Raw genomic sequence first — 20,362 nt, 5'->3', positions numbered from 1 at the left:
ACAAAATATTTTAATTACATATGACCAACAATCCTAAAAAATAATTTGAGCATTTATTTAAAAATATGAAATACTTTTGCATGAATTTTTACGATAAATTTGTAAAATTCCAAATGATTTTGGTCTACATTTCAAAAATACGTACCAAAACAAATTATTTCTTTTAATATATGGGATTTTGAACTTATATGTAATACATATTTCTGATATTAAATATAAAGACAGATTATTTTTATATTGGTATTAGAACGGTTATGTTTTTAACCTGATAAGATAAGGATCTTCTTTTAAAAAAAAAAGACTTTTCTTCAACTTTAAACAGGTCAACGGTTAGAAAACATACATTTTTCTAAGTTTATATCAGACAAATAAACAATACAACTTATCTCAAGAAAGACGTATTAGGAATACTAATCCTTTACGCAATAAGTCCACTTTCTCAAACTTCGAGACTAATTATAGTTTCTAATGATCAAAATATTAGATGACAATTCTTATTTTTCTTTTACTGATAAAAATAAAAATTTCTTGTCCTTTTTTCTCATATTATTCTCAACTATTTTGATTTAGAAGAATGATCGTTGTGATACCGCGCACATGTAACAATATGCATTATAATAATCTCAATACATAGTTTAAAAATGTTATAACTTCTGCTTGTGAGTGTATTTTAAAAATATAGTGTTTTTGTTTAATAATGAGGTCATGACTGACATGTGGCTGCTTCGCAGCTCATATCAGTATATAACAAGTCTATTTTCATTAGTTTCCAGATAGATTAACAGGATTTGATTAGAGTTGCTATTATCAATGGAGACTGATGGTGGTGCTGGAAATGTTGTGAGAAACAAGAAGTTGATGCTCAAAGACTACATCAAAGGTTCCCCAAAAGAATCAGACCTTCATCTAACAACTGAAAGTATAGAATTGAAAGTACCACAAGGTTCAAATGCAGTTCTTGTGAAGGTTCTTTACCTCTCCATTGATCCTTACCAGTATATTCGATCCACGAAGATCGAAAAACCTGGCTACTTCTCTTCCTATTCCCCTGGTTCTGTAAGTCTTACATCTTCCTTTCTTCTCTTCCTTTCATATACAGACGGCCAGACTCAAATTTCCAGGATTGTAAAGTAACAGGCTGACCCTTTTCTGCTGAGAAATTTTTTTTGCAGGTGATGGCCAGTTATGGAGTGGGTAGAGTTCTTGAATCTGGACACTCTGATTTCCAAAAGGGTGATCTTGTTTGGGGAACAACTGGATGGGAAGAGTACAGTCTGATTACAGAACCTGAAACTCTCTTTAAAATCCAACACTCAGATGTACCCTTATCTTACTATTTGGGAGTTCTTGGTAAGTTTTCAAGAATTTGATCTGCAAACTCCTGAAAGATTTTGGAGTCCTAAAGGTGTTTTTGTGTCTTCTCCATAGGTATGCCTGGTTGTTGTGTGGTCCCGCACCATGTGATGGGGGACCACCACATTAATTAAGGAGGCAGCTGGCTGTCTCTTTGGTTTAAATTAAATGTCTGGCTACTGTAGATGGCAGTAGCAAATTTGAACGAGAGAGTAGAGAAAAACCGAGAGAAAGAAAGAAGAGGAGGCAGCAGAGCAGTCTGTCTTCGTTCTTCGATTTCCAGTTCGTTCACCGTTGGATCGGGCTGAGATTTGGACAGCAGCTTCTAGACACGTTACTCTTCATTCTGAACGGTTGGATTGAAGATTGGTGGTGTGGAAGCTGGTCGTTTGGACAGAAAACGGGGCTGTCAGTGTTGTGAGCTTTTCTCTAACATTACTCTCTTTAATCTTGTTGTAATCCGAGAATAAGTTGTTCTTGATGATATATATGTTGTAGCCCTTAGTTGAATCTGAGGAAGAACAATTGTGAACCCATTATTTGTGATAGTGGAAGTTTTTAGGTGGACTCCGGTCCCGTGGTTTTTTCCCGCATCGGGTTTTCCACGTAAAAATCTTGGCGTTGATTTGTGTGATTGTTGCATTATATTTGTTCATTGTTTGATTCTGTTTTTACTGCACAAAGAGGGAAAAAGGATTGGGACTTGTGAATTGTGAATTGTATTCCGCTGAATTGATCCGGTTAGTTGTCCCTAGTTTTCCCAACAAAGTGGTATCAGAGCATTTGGTTGTGTAGATTGAATTCTTGTGCAGTTAAAATGGAAAAGGAAGATTCGGGTATGATAAAGCTCACTTCCTCAAATTATTTTCTATGGAAAACAATGATGGAGGATCACTTATATTGCAATGATTTGGCTTTGCCGATTGAATGTAAAGGAATAAAGCCTGATGATATGGATGATGCAAAATGGAATGGACTAAATTGAAAGGCTACCGCTAATGTTAGAAAATGGGTATCTTCTAAGTCCATTAATCATATTTCTCAAGAACATGACTGCTATACAGTTTGGAAGATGTTGGAAGAAACATTTGCCAAGGAGAATGCACAAAACAAGGTTTTTGTAATTAGAGACCTTGTAAATTTGAAGTATAGAGATGGTGAAGATGCTTCAGTGCATATAAATGTTTTTCAAGGGTTCTTGAATCAGCTGTCATTGATGAACCTTGAGTTAGCCGATGAAATGCAAGCATTAATCCTATTGAGTTCATTGCCGGATAGTTGGGAGACTTTGGTGGTGTCACTTAGCAATTCTACTCCGAATGGAAAGATCACTTTGAAAACAGTGAAGGATTGCATCCTCAATGAAGAGAAGAGGAGGAAAGGGACAAGTATTTCCAAGTCTCATGCACTTGTTACAGAAAGTCGAGGGAGAAGTCAAAGCAGGTTCTCTCACGGCAAGCAAGATGGAGAATCCAGCAATAGAAAAGGCAAATGGAAGCCAAGAGGAAGATCTCAGTCAAGGAAGGGTTTCAAGTGTTATTATTGTGACAAGCCTGGGCATATGCAAAAGGATTGCAGAAAGTATAAAAGAGATAAAAAGGGTAGAGATGAAGACAAGAATGAAGAGAATGGTACAGCTGCAGTTGTATCTGATGGTGATGTTGCCATTGTGTGTGATGATGGCTGTGTTAATCTTGCATGTCAAGATACCACCTGGGTTGCAGATTCAGCAGCTTCTTACCATGTTACACCCCGACGTGATTTTTACACATCCTACACTGTTGGTGACTTTGGTCAAGTTAGGATGGGAAATCAAGGGATGGCTAGTGTTGTGGGCATTGGAGACATTTGGTTGGAAACCAATACTGGGTGCAAGTTGCTACTCAAAGATGTTAGGCATGTGCCTGATATGCGCCTACATTTGATCTCTACTGGTACTCTTGATGAAGAAGGCTATCACAGTTACTTTGGAGATGGTAAATGGAAGCTCTCCAGAAATTCCCTAATTGTTGCTAAAGGGAAGAAGATAGGTCTCTACATGTCACAAGCCAAGGTGATCAAAGGGGAGGTGAATGCAATTGAAGATTGCTCTACAGATCTATGGCATAAGCGGCTTGGACATTTGAGTGAGAAAGGCCTTGACATCCTTGCCAAGAAGAACTACCTTCCATTGAAAGGTATGAACTTGAACACATGTACTCATTGTTTAGTTGGTAAACAACATAGAGTTGCATTTCAAAGATCACCTTCACATAAAAGGTCACATGTTCTTGATTTAGTTCATACTGATGTTTGCTCTGTGATTGATAAGTCTCTTGGAGGTGCATTGTACTTTGTTAGTTTTATTGATGATCACTCCAGGAAGATTTGGGCCACTTGTTTGAAATCCAAAGATCAGGTGCTTGATGTCTTTAAGGATTTCCATGCCAGAGTTGAAAGAGAAACTGGTAGAAAGCTGAACTGTGTTCGAGCAGACAATGGTGGTGAATACAGAGGTCCTTTTGAGAAGTACTGCAGGGAACATGGTATCAAGTTGGAGAAGACCGTTCCTAAGACTCCACAGCAGAATGGAGTGGCTGAGAGAATGAACAGAACCATTGTTGAAAGAATTAGATGTATGCTCTCTCATGCAAAGCTGCCTAAGTCCTTTTGGGGTGAGGCAATGAAGACTGCAGTTGCCATGATCAACCTTTCTCCATCAGTTCCTCTTGAGTTTGATGTTCCAGATAGAGTTTGGAAAGGAAAGGATGTTTTCTATGCACACTTGAGAGTGTTTGGATGCAGAGCATTTGTACATGTTCCAAGGGATGAAAGGTCTAAGCTTGACAGCAAGACAAAGCAGTGTATTTTCTTGGGCTCTGAAGATGATGAGTTTGGTTATAGGTTGTGGGATCCAAAGGAGAAGAAAATTGTGAGAAGCAGAGATGTTATCTTCTTTGAAGATCAAACCATTGAAGACTTTGAACTGAAGGAGAAAACAGAGTCTACAACTTTTATTCCATCTAATTCAAATCCAAGACCTACTCCACAGTTACCTTTGATGCTTGCTAATCATGGGGGAGACTTGCAAAATGATGAAAATGATGGTTTTCTTAATGAGCCATTAGTTGGTGATCCTGAATCAGCTAATGATGATATTGATGTTATTCCTGAACAGGTTATGCAGGAAGCTCCAGATGAGCCACAATTGAGGAGGTCAACCAGACCTCGCCAACCTTCCACCAAATATTCTCCTCATTAGTATGTGCTAGTTACTGATGGGGGAGAGCCAGAATGCTTTGATGAAGCTATGTCACATGAGAAGAAAAGTGAGTGGTTGCAAGCAATGCAAGAAGAGATGAAATCCTTGCATGAAAACCATACTTTTGAGTTAGTGAAGCTTCCTAAAGGTAAGAGAGCACTCAAGAACAAATGGGTGTTCAGGTTGAAAATTGATGAACATTGCTCACAGCCAAGGTACAAGGCAAGATTGGTTGTGAAAGGCTTCGGTCAGAAGAAAGGTATTGATTTTGAAGAAATCTTTTCACCAGTGGTCAAGATGTCTTCAATTCGAGTTGTGCTTGGCTTAACTGCTAGTTTGAATCTTGAAGTTGAGCAACTTGATGTGAAAACTGCCTTTCTCCATGGTGATTTAGATGAAGAAATCTACATGGAGCAGCCTGAAGGGTTTGAAGCAAAAGGCAAAGAGCAGTTAGTTTGCAAGTTGAAAAAGAGTCTATATGGGTTAAAGCAAGCTCCAAGACAATGGTATAAGAAGTTTGATTCTTTCATGGTGGATCATGGTTATGACAGGACCACTTCTGATCATTGTGTATTTATGAAAAGGTTTCCAGATGGAAACTTTATTATTCTCTTATTGTATGTGGATGATATGTTGATTGTTGGCCATGATGCTAAGAAGATTCAGATTTTGAAGGAAGAGTTAAGCAAGTCTTTTGCAATGAAAGACTTAGAACCGGCAAAACAGATTCTTGGCATGAAGATCACACGTGACAGGAAGAAGGAGAAACTTTGGCTATCTCAGGAGAGATATGTCCAAAAGGTACTTGAGAGATTCAACATGAGCAACTCCAAACCGGTTTGTTCTCCACTTGCAAGCCATTTTAAACTAAGTTCTAAGCAGTGTCCTTTAAGTGATGAAGAAAGAGATGAGATGAAAAAGGTTCCTTATGCATCCGCAGTTGGTAGCTTGATGTATGCCATGGTTTGCACAAGGCCGGATATAGCTCATGCAGTTGGTGTGGTTAGTCGGTTCCTCTCCAATCCTGGTAAAGAACACTGGTCAGCAGTGAAATGGATACTCAGGTATCTCAAAGGTACTTCTAGTTTCAGCTTATGTTTTGGTAATGATAAACCTGTGTTGGATGGATACACAGATGCAGATATGGCTGGTGATGTTGATTCTAGAAAGTCCACATCAGGATACTTGATGAAGTTTGCAGGGGGAGCAGTCTCATGGCAATCAAGGTTGTAAAAATGTGTGGCATTATCCACTACTGAGGCTGAATATATTGCTCTTACTGAAGGGGGCAAAGAGTTGTTATGGATGAAGAAGTTCCTACATGAACTTGGCCTTGTTCAAGAGAACTTTGTGTTGCACTGTGATAGTCAAAGTGCAATCCATCTCAGCAAGCATCCTACTTTTCACTCTCGATCAAAGCACATTGAGGTTAGATATCAATGGATTCGAGATGCTATGGAGATGAAGTCATTTGTTGTTGAGAAGATCCATACCGATAACAACGTGTCAGACATGATGACCAAACCTCTACCGAGAGAGAAGTTTGAGTTTTGCAGAAGGGAGGCAGGCTTGTCAGAGCCTCCTAAATTGAAGCTTACATGTTGATCGCCAATATGGCGAATTCCTCCCATGGTGCGTGAGGGGGAGATTTGTTGTGTGGTCCTGCACCATGTGATGGGGGGACCACCACATTAATTAAGGAGGCAGCTGGCTGCCTCTTTGGTTTAAATTAAATGTGTGGCTACTGTAGATGGCAGTAGCAAATTTGAACAAGAGAGCAGAGAAAAACCGAGAGAAAGAAAGAAGAGGAGGCAGCAGAGCAGTCTGTCTTCTTTCTTCGATTTCCAGTTCGTTCACCGTTGGATCGGGCTGAAATTTGGACAACAGCTTCTAGACACGTTACTCTTCATTATGAACGGTTGGATTGAAGATTGGTGGTGTGGAAGCTGGTAGTTTTGACAGAAAACGGGGCTGTCAGTGTTGTGAGCTTTTCTCTAACATTACTCTCTTTAATCTTGTTATAATCCGAGAATAAGTTGTTCTTGATGATATATATGTTGTAGCCCTTAGTTGAATCTGAGGAAGAACAATTGTGAACCCATTATTTGTGATAGTGGAAGTTTTTAGGTGGACTCCGGTCCCGTGGTTTTTTCCCGCATCGGGTTTTCCACGTAAAAATCTTGGCGTTGATTTGTGTGATTGTTGCATTATATTTGTTCATTGTTTGATTCTGTTTTTACTGCACAAAGAGGGAAAAAGGATTGAGACTTGTGAATTGTGAATTGTATTCCGCTGAATTGATCCGGTTAGTTGTCCCTAGTTTTCCCAACACTGGTTTGACAGCTTATGTTGGTTTTTATGAGTTCTGTGCTGCTAAGAAAGGAGAGACTGTTTTCATTTCTTCGGCATTTGGTGCAGTAGGTCAGCTTGTCGGGCAGCTAGCAAAATTGATGGGCTGCTATGTGGTTGGTAGTGCAGGAAGTCAAGAAAAGGTATTTCATTTTTCTAGAAAATTACATGCTGAGTCCTGATTCATACACTTACAGAGTTAAACACGCATGACATTAACATCGGGTCTGCTGGCCTGAACTTTCCATGGATTTTTTATAGTGATTTCCAGCTTCTCATATCCTATCAAGAGCATATCCATTTGTAGCATAACATCAGCTTTTCTTTAACCTGATCTTATTATTTGTTGTCATGACTCGTTTTCTTTCTGTTTTGCATTCAAGATGACCCAGTTTCAACAATTTGCTGTTTCTTGTTTCTCATTTCTTGTAAGGTTGATTTGCTGAAGAACAAGCTGGGATTTGATGCTGCATTCAATTATAAAGAAGAGAAAAACTTGGATGACACATTGAAAAGGTCAGGTTTTGCCTTTATCTGTGCTTGATATATATGATTGTGCATGCTTCTTGGCATATTGCAGAAGGTCATCCATCTTATTCCTACAGGGATAGCTTTCAAAAAATTAGGTATATCACACCTCAAAGCAACAAGACTTAGCTTTCGGCACTTCAAATCTACTGGGCCATCAAATATATCCTTGATATGCTATAATATCTCCCTGTCTTGAAAGGGTTGACTTTGAATGAAAGATCTCCCATTAAAAGATATTCGTGTGATGCAGAATCAATTAAAAACCTGCCTGCCCTACTCCAACTACCCACTCACCATGTTATCAACCCTCTATGCAATCTGTCTTGCTAAAGAAATTTGTGGGGTTGGGCTACCAAAATTGTCAACTAGCAATAAAAGAAAAGAAATGCCAAGCTGTATGATTATTGCAACAGTTATGAAGTGACCAATGTGAGCTTTAAAAAACTCAATCCGCAAGTTCTTGCTGTTGTTGTCGCATCGATTCATTGCAGGCACTTTCCTGAAGGCATTGACATTTGCTTTGACAATGTTGGGGGCAAAATGCTTGATGCTGTACTACTCAACATGAAACTTAATGGCCGCATTGCTCACTGTGGAATGATTTCACAATACACACTGGATGAGCCTGAAGGCATAAAGAACATGATGAACATCATTTATAAGCGGCTTCGCTTGGAAGGATTTGTTGTCACTGATCACTATCACCTCTTTCCCAAGTTCCTAGACTTCATGTTGCCTTGCATTAGAGAAGGGAAGATTGTGTATGTGGAAGACATATCTGAAGCTCTCGAGAGCTGTCCAGCTGCTCTTGTAGGACTTTTTAATAGCAGCAAACTTGGAAAGAAAGTTGTTATAGTTGCTACAGAATTAATAACAAGCCAACCAAACTGTAGCGTTCTCTTGGGCCAATATTGAGAATCGTATGTATCCTCTTCTTTTAACAAGTCAAATATTATCAATAATGTGGTTGGATTTTTTTATATGAAATTGCTAAACTTGTATTTCGAAAATTACTACATGCAAATTATTTAGTATTTAGGAGTGTTTTTCTATATAAAAAAAAAAACATGGAATGCAAACCATAGTTATCTAGGCACAACTCAGCTCGACGGGTTGATCTAGAAACTAGGCTTAAAATTGAGTTGATGAATTGATTTGTGGGTGTTTCAAGGGTGTTAATAAGGTAGTTTCTAGTTGAAATGACTTAAAATTGAGGGTTTTTTTTATTAAAAGAAATGCTTCCCTGACTTTTCGACCACCATTTTGGTGGCTGGAAACTAGACTTGCAGATAACATAATGTTTGTGTATTTTTTTTTAAATAAAATTATTTTGAACGTGTTTAATTTTTAAAGTGATTTTTTTATTTATCTATAATGTTTTTTATTTTTATCTTTTGTATAGATCGATGAACTTTATTTTAGAAATTAAATTAAAATATTTATTTTCAAATAATATTTCTTATATGTTCTGCCTTGCATATTATATTTTTTTTATTTAAATAATTTAATGTATGTCTATTTCTATTATCGTTTGATTGAATGAAAATTATTTTAATTAATAAAATTTAGCAAACACAATCGGGTAAATATCTCATCTTACAAAATTAAATATTTCGATTTATACTTGTCTCTTAATTTTTTAAATTTTATTTTTAATTTATTAACATATATAGTTCTTAATTTATTGTATTACATGTATGCATAAATTTTTTTATTTGTACTTAAAAAAATCAATTATAAAAATACATTAAAATAACATGTATATATAATTTTTTTTATAGAAGATAAAAGTATCTCACCCGAGCCTAGCAAGTTATAATCTGAAATTATTAGCTAGACGACAAACCCAAATTAATCCTCCATGGAAGGTGGAAATGCCTGTGTAAGTCGATATATAGAACCCAAGATCTATCCTGTGGAAAAGATATTTTTAAATTAACTTTTTTTCTTCTGTTTTCATTGGTTGTTTGCCATTTCTCACAACAGACTCTTCTTCAGGACAATCTCGAAGTTATCAACAGATCATATCATTAGTATCTTATAGCTCGGCGGAGATAACGGTATAAGAGGTGTTTGTTGTTTGAAAATATATTAAAATAATTTTTTATATATTATTTTTAATGTTAATATATTAAAATAATAATAAAAATATTAATTTGAAATTTTTATTAAAAGAAAAAAATTACGAATTTGGAAAAGTGCCTTCCAATAACACTCCCAAAGAGTGCTTTAGCAATGAGGCCATATCTGTAATGTTTCACTTACAAAACCAGAAACAAAGATATTATATAGCATACACACATCTGCTGTCTCACTTTGTTTCTGCTGACTCCAGCTCAATGCTATCATCACCTTAATTAGCAGCGACTAGTCAGTTGACCCTCCCTCCCTCCCTCCCTGAGAACCATTAACATTTGGAATGCTTGAAGCATCGTTGGCCTTTGATCTAGAATGGGATGAATACAGCTAGATGCGATCTTCAGAAAATGAAGTATTTCACCATCAAATCCTTGACCAAGAAGAGATTTATCAACAGCATTGTTATAACCCAATTTTTGAACAAATAATAAAAAAATTAAATATAGTTGCCAATAGGGTTAAGACAACAAAATTTGAAGTTTGAGGATGTAATTTGAGAGTTAATTGATCAATTTTAAAAGAATTAAAAGTTAAAGATTTAATTAAGAGCTAAATTGAACAATCCAGGAATTAAGGACTGTTTTGTAAACAGTGTTATAATTTAAGGATTTAATTGAAATTAATCCAAAGGGACAAAATTAAAAGGAATTTTTAATTTCTTAGAGGTCCAATTGCCGAATTTCCAAAGTTCAGGGGTCAAAATGAAAATGTCCATTGCTGCTTGAAACGTCACCGTTGCTGGTGGAATCCATTGCTGCCGAAACGTCGTCGCTGCTGGTAGAACAGCCGTGTTCGTCTTCTCCATCCCGATTCAACAGGCTGAAAATCTGCAACGGATTCGATCCAATCGAGGACCACGTCTCTCGCCCACGATCTCGTTCGTGGAAGATAACAGTCCTGCAAAGGCAGGACTGGTTAGAGGCAATCAGCTGGGAAGTCTATAAAAGGGAGAAGAAAACCTAGAACCAAATGGAGGAAAAGGAAGCCAGAAAAACAGAGCAATCAACCCAGAAAAATAGAGCACGCAAAACACCACCCAAAAAAAATACAGAGTCAAGGCCGAAAAATCAACCCAGAAAAACAGAGTTAAGAACAAAAAAAAAAGCAGAGAAAACAGAGCACAAATCCAAATACAGAGAGAAAGAGAGAACAAGAGGGCAGCACACAGTGAGGAGAATTATCCTTGAAATTGTCTTCAGACCTGCAAACAAAGAAAAAACCCGGATTCAGCCAAAGAACACTCACAGCAAGCCCGAATCTTCTTTGTAGATTTAGAAGCTGTTGAGAAATCAAGAAGGAAAGCACAGACAAGTGGTCACAGAAGGAAGACCAGAGGAAGCAGTAGGCGATAATCATCATCAACGCTGCAAGCATCTTCGGTCTCCAGGAGCAGCATCTTCGGTCTCCAGAAGCAGGTATGACTTCGTCCCCTTTGCATCTTCATTTAAAAAAAAAAAAAGTAATTCAGTGTTGCAAGAACACTGTGTGAAGGTAATTTAATTACCTTCACCAGTGTTCGTGCACGCGTGAACAAGTCACGCGTGCCTTTAGTTTTTTTGCCCAGCCGGGTCACTAGCTTGGGCCAGTGACCGGGCTGGGCTGGCTGGGTCTAGCCCAGCCCATGTGGGCTGCGCTGGGCCCAGCCCAAAAATGTAAATAAAAAAATAAAAAGATAAAAAATAAAAAATACATAATAAAAAAGGATGTGTGTATGTATAAATAAAAAAATAAATATGAATTTATTGTTTTTATTCATTGACGCCAGAGTCAGAATAAAACTATTTATTCAAATTTATTTCATTGTATTTTATTTAAATTACATAAAAATAAAAAATATGCATGCAAAAATAAAATCAAATAAAATAAATTTATTGGTTTATTCACTGACGCCAGAGTCAGGAATAAAGATACTAATGTAAATTTATTTTATTTTATTTTGTTTTGTTTTTTTAGCTACATAAAAATAAAAATAATGCGTATGCGTAAAATAAAAATTGATTTTATTTGTTTATTCACTGACGCCAGAGTCAGGAATAAAAAAAAATGATGATTTAAATTTATTTATTTTCATACCTACGTAATATTTACCAACGCCAGAGTTGGAAATATCCGTAGCTGAATATTCACTGGTGCCAGAGTCAGGAATATTGCACGCAAACAATCATAGTATAAACCAACAAAAATGTTAGCAATTAATGACAAATGTAAGCAATGCAGCCTGCCTTAGGCAGGACGTTTAAGGGGTGATAATATCTTCCCTTTTACGTAACCAGTCTCGGACCATAGAATCTCTGTTGACCAGTTAGGGTTCCTAGTAACCATAATACTAGGTGGCGACTCCTTAAACAAAGAATATCCCCATTAAAGAACAGGATGCCAGAAATCCGTTCTTTTCAAAGATTTAATAGATTTTTAAGGCCGCCGCGATGTCGGGTGCGACAAGCATGATAGAGGCCAGAAGAACTGCTCGATAGATGAGCGATTCGTTCAAACAAATTCTCCTCTAGAGTGTGAGATGATTTACTGTTATTGTCAGGATCATGAACTGCAATTAGCTCAAGAAGAAGAATACCAAATTGATAGACATCCTGCTTGATCAATTCCAGTTCACCTACCTTACTACTTGCAATTAAGCCCTTGTCATTTGAGCTCCTGTGCATTGCCCCTCCAAAATTTGATATCTTCGGTTCAAAATATTTATCCAGCAAGATGCTCCTTGAGCATATGTCAAGATGAATTATTAGGAAGTTGTTAAAATCATGAAGCCATGCCAAGCCTCGGGCTACTCCGATGGCGATTTTAACCCTGACATGCCAATCCAGTTTTTCAGCCTTGCATTTCACAGGATGTAACCAATCATGAAGGTTCCCATTTGGCATATATTTGTACACCAAAAGCCTTTCCCCGGATTCTATGCAGAATCCCAGTAGTGGAATTATGTTCATGTGTCTGAACTTGGCTAGAATTGTTAGCTCAGACCTGAACTGTTTCCCTAAAGGTTGAGAGTCATGTAATCTCTTAACTGCAGTGAAACAATCATAAGGGTGCGCTGCCCTGTACATTGTCCCCATCTTTCCGACTCCGATGACATTGTCTTGGTCAAAACTGCGAGTGGCAATATTGAGTGCCGCGAAACTTGTTCTTGTAACCTTCTTCTCCAACTCCGAATTTTGTTGATGAAATCACCGATGAGAATTAGTGAAAGATGAACAACGCTATTTTACACAAAATTCGCTAATTAGAATTATTCGTAAGATTGTCATTTGTCAATGAGCCATAACAAAGTGCAAAATGATCTCAACGTACAGTTTACATGCACAGAATGAGAGAGTTGACCACTTTGCTGCCTCCATATCTGAGCTCCACAGCTGGTAATGTTAAAAGCTACAATCCAGATTTTTCTATCATCACTGCCTTTCTCCCTAGATCTAGAAGCCTCATGAAAATGTCTCGAGAACTTTCCTCTAAAAAATCTGCTTATCCTTGTCCAAATTAGAAGAGTATCTAAGAAGCACCTAGACTATCATATCACCGACATAACATTCCTATAAATCTCTTGATTTATCAGCTATCTTCTTATTCTTACTACCCTTATTTTAGATGGATCGAAGGCAAACAATAGGATACAAAAACAATTACGATTGAAACAGCAGATAATGCATATAACCAACCACAAATCCACTTTTGAACGAGTGGAACAAAATTCTTTTATGTGTCCTTGGCAGGGTTTTGAAGGCCTACCACTAAGTCCAGGGTTGATTTCTACCAAGAAGTTACTATTTAGAATTAAAAATATTTTTCCAGCACTACCAAAAAATTATCAAATACAAATAAAAACACTAACATAAATTTTGTATTAATAGATTGGAATGAACTTTACCAACGAAGTATTCTATCTATGTATCAATCAGTAAACACCAATTGAAATATTCTCTCAGTATACATCCAGGAATTACAGTGATAAAAGAAAGAATTGGAAAAAAAAAGCCAAAATATACGATGACATGTCATTTTTATATACATAATTAATTACAAATAGGTTAATTCCACCGGTAATATTTCTTCTTCTCCTCTCTCATTTCTTCTTCTTCCTCTATTTTTCTCTACAACAAACAGCATACTCCCTCATGTTTTTCCAAATCAAACTTTTACTATAAATTCAGTCAGCCAAACACTTAGTTTGTCAACATTCATATTCTAATTCAAGTTTTATTGAGGATTTCCTGCTTCAAGTAAGCAAAACCATATATTTTTTATTTGAATTAAGTTTTAAAATATTAATTTTTATTGTATATTTTTGTAGTATATATATTTTGTTTGGATGTTTACTTGTTTTATAACTTTTTCCCATAGAAATTTGTTTTATGAATGTATGATTTGTACATGTAAGGATTTGTTTGAAATTTAATAAAATTATATTTGTTTGTAAATTAATGAAATTTATTTTGAATTTGTGACGTAATTAAGTGTTTTGTGAAGAAATGAATAATAGCTTATTTAACGGGCTCGTTTTATGTTTTGTCAATTTATTGTTGAGTTAAAATTTTCATTAAATATATAGAAATTTGAATTTATGTAAATAATTGATAATAAATTAAAAGGACTATTAAAATAGATTGAATAAGTTTGAGTTAAACCAATATTTGTAAATTTATTTAGTTTACGTAATTAATTAATACATGTTGTCAACAATATTCTATATAGGTTTGATATAAGTAATTGATGATTATTCATGGATGTATCAAGATTTATCTAAAGGGTTGTGAATGATGGAATATTGTAATGAGGTTCAGGATTTTATTAATTACGCACTATCTAATCCAAGAAATATTAGGGAAAACGGTATTAGATTTCCATGTAAGAGGTGTAAAAATAAAAATATTTTTTAATCTAGATGTTGTAACGATGCATCTTCTACAAAAAGAGTTCATGAAAAAAACACTTGTGTTGGTTTTCATACATAAAACCATATGTTCCTCACGAGACCATGGTAGAATGGATGGTTGAGTCAACTTCTAGCTCTAGCAATGTGCATGGAATTTTAGATGACAATAGTAATCCTTAAAGGAACATAGTTATAGATGTGATGAAATAAATAAGGGTTATGCAAGTGAATTTTCAATTGTAGATGAAGAACCTAATGCAGATACGACATGATTTTTTTTTATCTTTGAACATATTCTAATAAACCATTATGGGATTAAGGCACAAATCAGAGTGAATTATCGGTTGTTGCACATATATTTACTATCAAGTCGAATCATGAGTTGAGTGAGGCTGGTTATGATAGAATTATTAAATGGGTAAAAAAACATTTATCTAAATAAAATAGATTGAAAGAGAACTTTTACGTTGCTAAATCCATGATGAAACCACTCAACCTAAAATACTAGAAAATTAACATGTGTCCAAACTTCTACATTTTTTTTCAATTTTTTTGTTTAATTTCAATTAAATGTATAGGGTTAATTTTAATTATTATTTTAGAATTTTGTAAATTAGGGTTCAATTAGTTAAATATATTGATTAATTTCATGTTTTTATAATTTGTGGTTTGTGGTTTATGGTTTTGAGTTGTTGAAAATTAAGAGTTAATTGATATAATTTGGAGTAGTTATAAATTAAAGATTTATGAAAATTTTTATTTAAATGCCAAATTGGGTTATTTTTTATGTTTTAAATAGTATTTAGAAATCCATGAGCTGTGTATAAATGTTGAAATGTGAAATTCTGAAAAGTAAGTAAATAATATTACAGGAGAGAAAAAACAAGACACTTTTACTATTTAACTTGAAAAATTAACCAAACAATTGTACACTAAGGTAATATTGACAAACTTTAGAATTTAAAAAAAAAATCTAAAAACTAGTTTGATTACAAGTTGAGTGAACTCTTCACACAGTGACAAGGAAACAAATTGGATAAAATTAATTGGTTTGTGGCAATCAAATTTAAATTATTATGTATTTACAGTATTAAAAATTATGGGTAGTCTCTCGTATATGGAAGGTGCTGTCAAATTTTTTAAAATATGAATGAATTGCAGTATCTTAATCATTTAATTTGTGTAGATGCCTAAGAGAAAGTGAATAACACATTGTACAGACAAAAATGATACTAGTTTTTCCAACAACGCTTCCGACAACCATGAGTTGTTAGGTATCGACCAAGATCCGACACCTAAGACACATGCAGCCACTCTCGACACTGACGCATCGAGTACGCGATACCGCCACGTTGAGGGGTGATCCCTTCACAGCGGGATTCATTTATCCAAAAGGCTCAATGAAAAAATGATCTTTCAATGTAAGTTTATTTTCCCTTTACAACGATATGTATATAATTTTTTTTTAAAAAAATAATTTCAATTAATGAATGTAATTTTAATTTTAAGTTTACAAACATTAAGGGTGTCAGAACCATATCACGATCAACAATGAGTTAATGTGTTGTTTTGTTTGTGTTGTGTGGTACTTTAATTAAGGACGTGGACTAGAGGTTTCTCTTTTTTTTGGCTATTTCTGTAATGAGTTAATGTTTTGGTCTGTGATCTATTCAATTAAGTTTGCAACGATCCATGGTCTTGGCGACTGAAGAATATTGATTTATCCTTAATACAAGCAACTACATATATATATATATCATCTTCATAATAATAATAAATAAATAAAAAAAGCTAGCAAGAAAAAATATGATGATGAAATGAAAATCTTATGGGGATACCTGCACGTTGGCTTCTTTTCTCTTCTTCTCTTGCCTTTCCATCAAAGATGTCGTCATTGGTGTCTTCATCATCACCCCATTCCCTTTCCTCTTGAGGAGACGAGCCCAAGGCACACAACAGAACATGAAAATAGTTAAAATGGAAACTGAAGAGAAGACATAACCTATTAAAAACCCACTTTTGAGTGAAGATATCAACTTTTTCCGATGTTCATGATCATCACTCCCGTAGTTGTTCTCTTGTAAAGAACTGTATCCATTGCCGGCAACACCAAGGATATGAATCAAAAGAAGAGCAAGTTTTGCACCACCCACAGCCATTTTGTAGATAGCAAAACAGCAGCAAATAACAAGAGATCGTTCAAGGTTTAAGCTAACAATGTATAGAAGCTCTTAATTTTCTACAGCATTTTGTTAGATAAAAAGAGATGATCATTAATTGAACACGTTGAGGAGATGCATTGATTTGTTAGTCTATTTCTTCAAGTCAAGAAGCCAAGTCTCCTGCATCAAATTCCAAGTTCATGATGGGACAGTACGTCAAGAGAGAATGGATGGCCCTATAGGACTACAATTTCCACGAAAGTGTGGGAAAACAAATTAGTCATAAAAGTTAGGTGCTGATTTATAATTTCTTTGTCTAGACTTTTTTTTGTTTTTTTTTTTCAATAGAAGTATTTGCACATCATTCAACTTAAATGTTAATTGAGATTAAATTTTTAATCCGAGCAATTTTAATAATACTTAGTATATTTAATAATTCTTTTCGATTGTGATTTTGAAGGTTAAACTAAAAGAGAAAAAAACAAGAGATCGTTCAAAAGTTATATTTGACTCCCGTAGTAGTTCTCTTGTAAAGAACTGTATCCATTGCCGGCAACACTAAGGATATGAATCAAAAGAAGAGCAAGTTTTGCATCAAGAGCCATTTGTGGATAGCAAAACAGCAGCAAATAACAAGAGATCGTTCAAAGTTATATTTGACTATTACTACCGCGTCCAAATTAGCCATTTGGATTTGACAAGGAGAACATAAAAGGGTAGATAAAAAACAAATTAGCCATTTGGATTTGAGAGTTCATCAGAGTAGAGAGCATTTATTCTTGAGCTACATATTCTGCCCTGAAATGGATGGCCCTATACTACAATTTCCACGAAGCTTGGGAAAACAAATTAGTCAAGAAGCTTAAGTTTTCATTTATAACTTCTTTGTCGGATGATGTCGATTTATTTTTCTTTTTCTCTTCTTTTTTGTCATGCTGGTCGTTGTTTGAAATTAATTTTTTTTTTAGAAAAAAATGCCTTCACACTTCTATGATCTTGACTCCATTCATAATTTAAAATCTACAATTTACTTCCCGAATCAATACAATTTTAAAATTTAAACAAAAGAACAAGTCCACCTTTCCATATAAATTTCCAAGTTTTCCTAGTGTAGGGCTGAAGAACTCAAGGCGGGTTTTAGGTAACGGCAACTCAAGAAACAAATCTTTTTATTTGGGGTTTGTTTACTGTGCCTGGAGCATTGGTTTAATAATGGGTTTTAGGTTTAGATTTAGAAAAGTTGAAATCAATGTGATTTTGGTTTTGTTGAGAAACAATAGGGGAAATTAAACAAGTGTTACGTGTATTCTTAGAAAAATTAAACAAGTGTTACGAATATTAATCTCAGTAATTGAAAGATAAATTGTTTTTTTTAGAAAAAAAATAAATGGAAGCAAATATGGAAATTGAGAATGATATAAATTTGATTAGAAATAAAAGCATCCATTTTCCTAAAAATGGGGTTAAATCATACACCCAGCCCTTCAGTTATAAGCTTTTTAAATTGAAACCTCAATTTTATTTTATTTTATTGCTAATTAATTTCAATTGTTGAGCCATAGGAAGTCTTGATTGCCATTAATTCTTATATTAGATTAATCTATTCCATTTTTATTATCATACAAGTAACCTTTTCTTTCTTATATGTACATAAACATAAATTATGTGAAAACTTAGTTTTCAGGACTTAATTGAATGAAAAATAAGTTTTGGGAGTGGATTAATAAAGTATGCAAACTTGATGGGTATTAAAACTTTCCCTTCCAAGTCTAAAATGACCCAATTCTTTTCATCCATAACATGTTGTGCTCTGCGTGCATGGCATATATAAGAAGACAGTGTTTTGGAAAGAATTTTGGGATTTTGAAACCAAAACCCACAACTTCAAAACCTGTTTTATGTCTTCGTACACTTGAAGCATTATCGGTCTTCGATCTGGAATGGGATCAACACAGGTACATGCAACTTTAAGCAGCTGAACGATCTCAGCGTCAAATCCTTGCCCGATCAGAGACTTGTCTATAGCGCCATGAAAATCCGAACTGCTCGAAAGATGACCAATCCATTCATTAAGAACATTGTTTGAGGAAGCAGTCATGTTGCTAGGATCCACCCCAGTAATCATCTCAAGAAGCACAACTCCAAATCCATGCACATCTTCCTTCACAAATGCCATCTCCCAAAACTCACTATTTACGGAGGAAGCGCAGGTCGAACTCATGAGCATTGCCTCTCCAAAATTTGATAACTTGGGCTGGAAGTTCTGATCAAGTAATATGCATTTTGAGCTAATGTCAAGATGGATTATTTTGACGGTATGACAGTTCTGATGAAGCCATGCCAAGCCTCTTGCTAATCCGACGGCGACTTTAACCCTCACACCCCATTCCATAGCTTTTTCCTGACCTTCTTCCATGGGATGTAGCCAATCATAAAGGTTACCATTTGGCATATAATTGTAAACCAGAAACCTTTGGTTTGACTCAACGCAAAACCCCAACAGTGGAAGTACGTTGATATGTCTCAATGAACCAAGTATCTTCAACTCGGATATAAATTGTTCTTCAAGGAACTGAGAGTCATGCAACTTCTTCACTGCAAGGACATAACCATTAGGCAATGATGCCTTGTACAGCATCCCCATCTTTCCCTGTCCGATGACATTGTTCTCACTGAAATTATCGGTGGCATCATTAAGATCTGCGTAGCTCATTCTTGTAACCCTCTTCTCCAACATGGAAATCTGTGGACACAAATCTCAATATATTAGTACTGAAGAACATACATATACATTGCAATTGAACCAGCTTCAAGAATTCAGGGTCTTGTGTAGATAAGCATCCTGTAATTGGAAGTAAAAACTGAACTGCTCTCGCTCAAAACTTGAATAAGGAATTTAAAAATAAAAACTAACAAAACTAAAACAAAAAAGATATCAATCTTAAAGAGTAGTACCTCTTTAACTCCTTCCTCTAAGAGACCTCCTGTTGGGGAGCTGCCTGCTTGATCATCATCTGTTATCTTATGCTTCCTCTTCACCATCGACATCATCATTTCTGATATTGTGATTTTTTTTCCCTCTCCCCAATATACACCCATGGTACACAGCAGGATGTAAAAAAAATTGCAACTGAAGTTGAAAAAACTATATAACCAATCACAAAACCACTTTTGAATGAGTAATCAAACTTCATTTGATGAATTGAGCAGCTTTCCAAAGGCTTCCCACAGAGTCCTGTGTTGTTCGCAAAGCTGTCTGCTGGAATATAATTACCTCTAAAATTTGGCACTGGCCCTGATAATCGATTGTTAGTAACAGTAAAGACCATGATCCGATCAAGCTGGCCAATTTCTAGTGGGATATGACCTGTTAGATTGTTGTTGTCGAGTTTTAGATCGTTTAAGAAAGATAAACTGGTAATATTTATTGGGATTTCACCAGAAAAGTTGTTGAAGGATAGGTCAAGGTTAGTGATGTATGGTAGCCTTTTAGAGATGTCAGATGGAATCGGTCCCTGGAGCTCATTATGTGAAAGGTCCAAACCAGTTAAGCTTGTGCACTTTTGGATGCCAGGAGGGAATTGGCCCATGAGCCCCAGGTCAGAGAGTCTGAGGTTTAAGACTCTGTTCTCATCAGGATGCCAGCAGTCGACTCCCATAAATCTACAGATGAAACCTTCTGTTTTGTTGTCGAAATTCCAT

At 35.5% G+C, this 20,362-nt stretch overlaps 1 protein-coding gene across 3 annotated transcripts in view; it reads left to right on the top strand.

Moving 5' to 3' along the window:
- The first annotated feature begins 731 nt into the window (after positions 1-731).
- Positions 732-20,362, top strand: part of LOC18109598 (2-alkenal reductase (NADP(+)-dependent)) — an 86,861-nt gene continuing 67,230 nt past the window's right edge. Inside the window, exons 1-5 of one of the 3 annotated variants that reach the window (XM_052448402.1) lie at positions 732-1,056; positions 1,173-1,350; positions 6,905-7,086; positions 7,377-7,459; positions 7,966-8,484. In XM_052448402.1, the coding sequence (XP_052304362.1) occupies positions 811-1,056; positions 1,173-1,350; positions 6,905-7,086; positions 7,377-7,459; positions 7,966-8,389 (1,113 nt within the window). In that variant the 5' untranslated portion in view covers positions 732-810 and the 3' untranslated portion in view covers positions 8,390-8,484. Of the gene's footprint in view, positions 1,057-1,172; positions 1,351-1,428; positions 6,576-6,904; positions 7,087-7,376; positions 7,460-7,965; positions 8,485-20,362 lie in introns of those variants that run through there. The other 2 variants (XM_052448401.1, XM_052448400.1) reach the window with 2 other exon arrangements.

Source organism: Populus trichocarpa, chromosome 17, assembly GCF_000002775.5.
Source record: "Populus trichocarpa isolate Nisqually-1 chromosome 17, P.trichocarpa_v4.1, whole genome shotgun sequence".
Classification (NCBI taxonomy): Eukaryota; Viridiplantae; Streptophyta; class Magnoliopsida; order Malpighiales; family Salicaceae; genus Populus; species Populus trichocarpa.
This window is presented reverse-complemented; position numbering and strand designations above follow the sequence as displayed.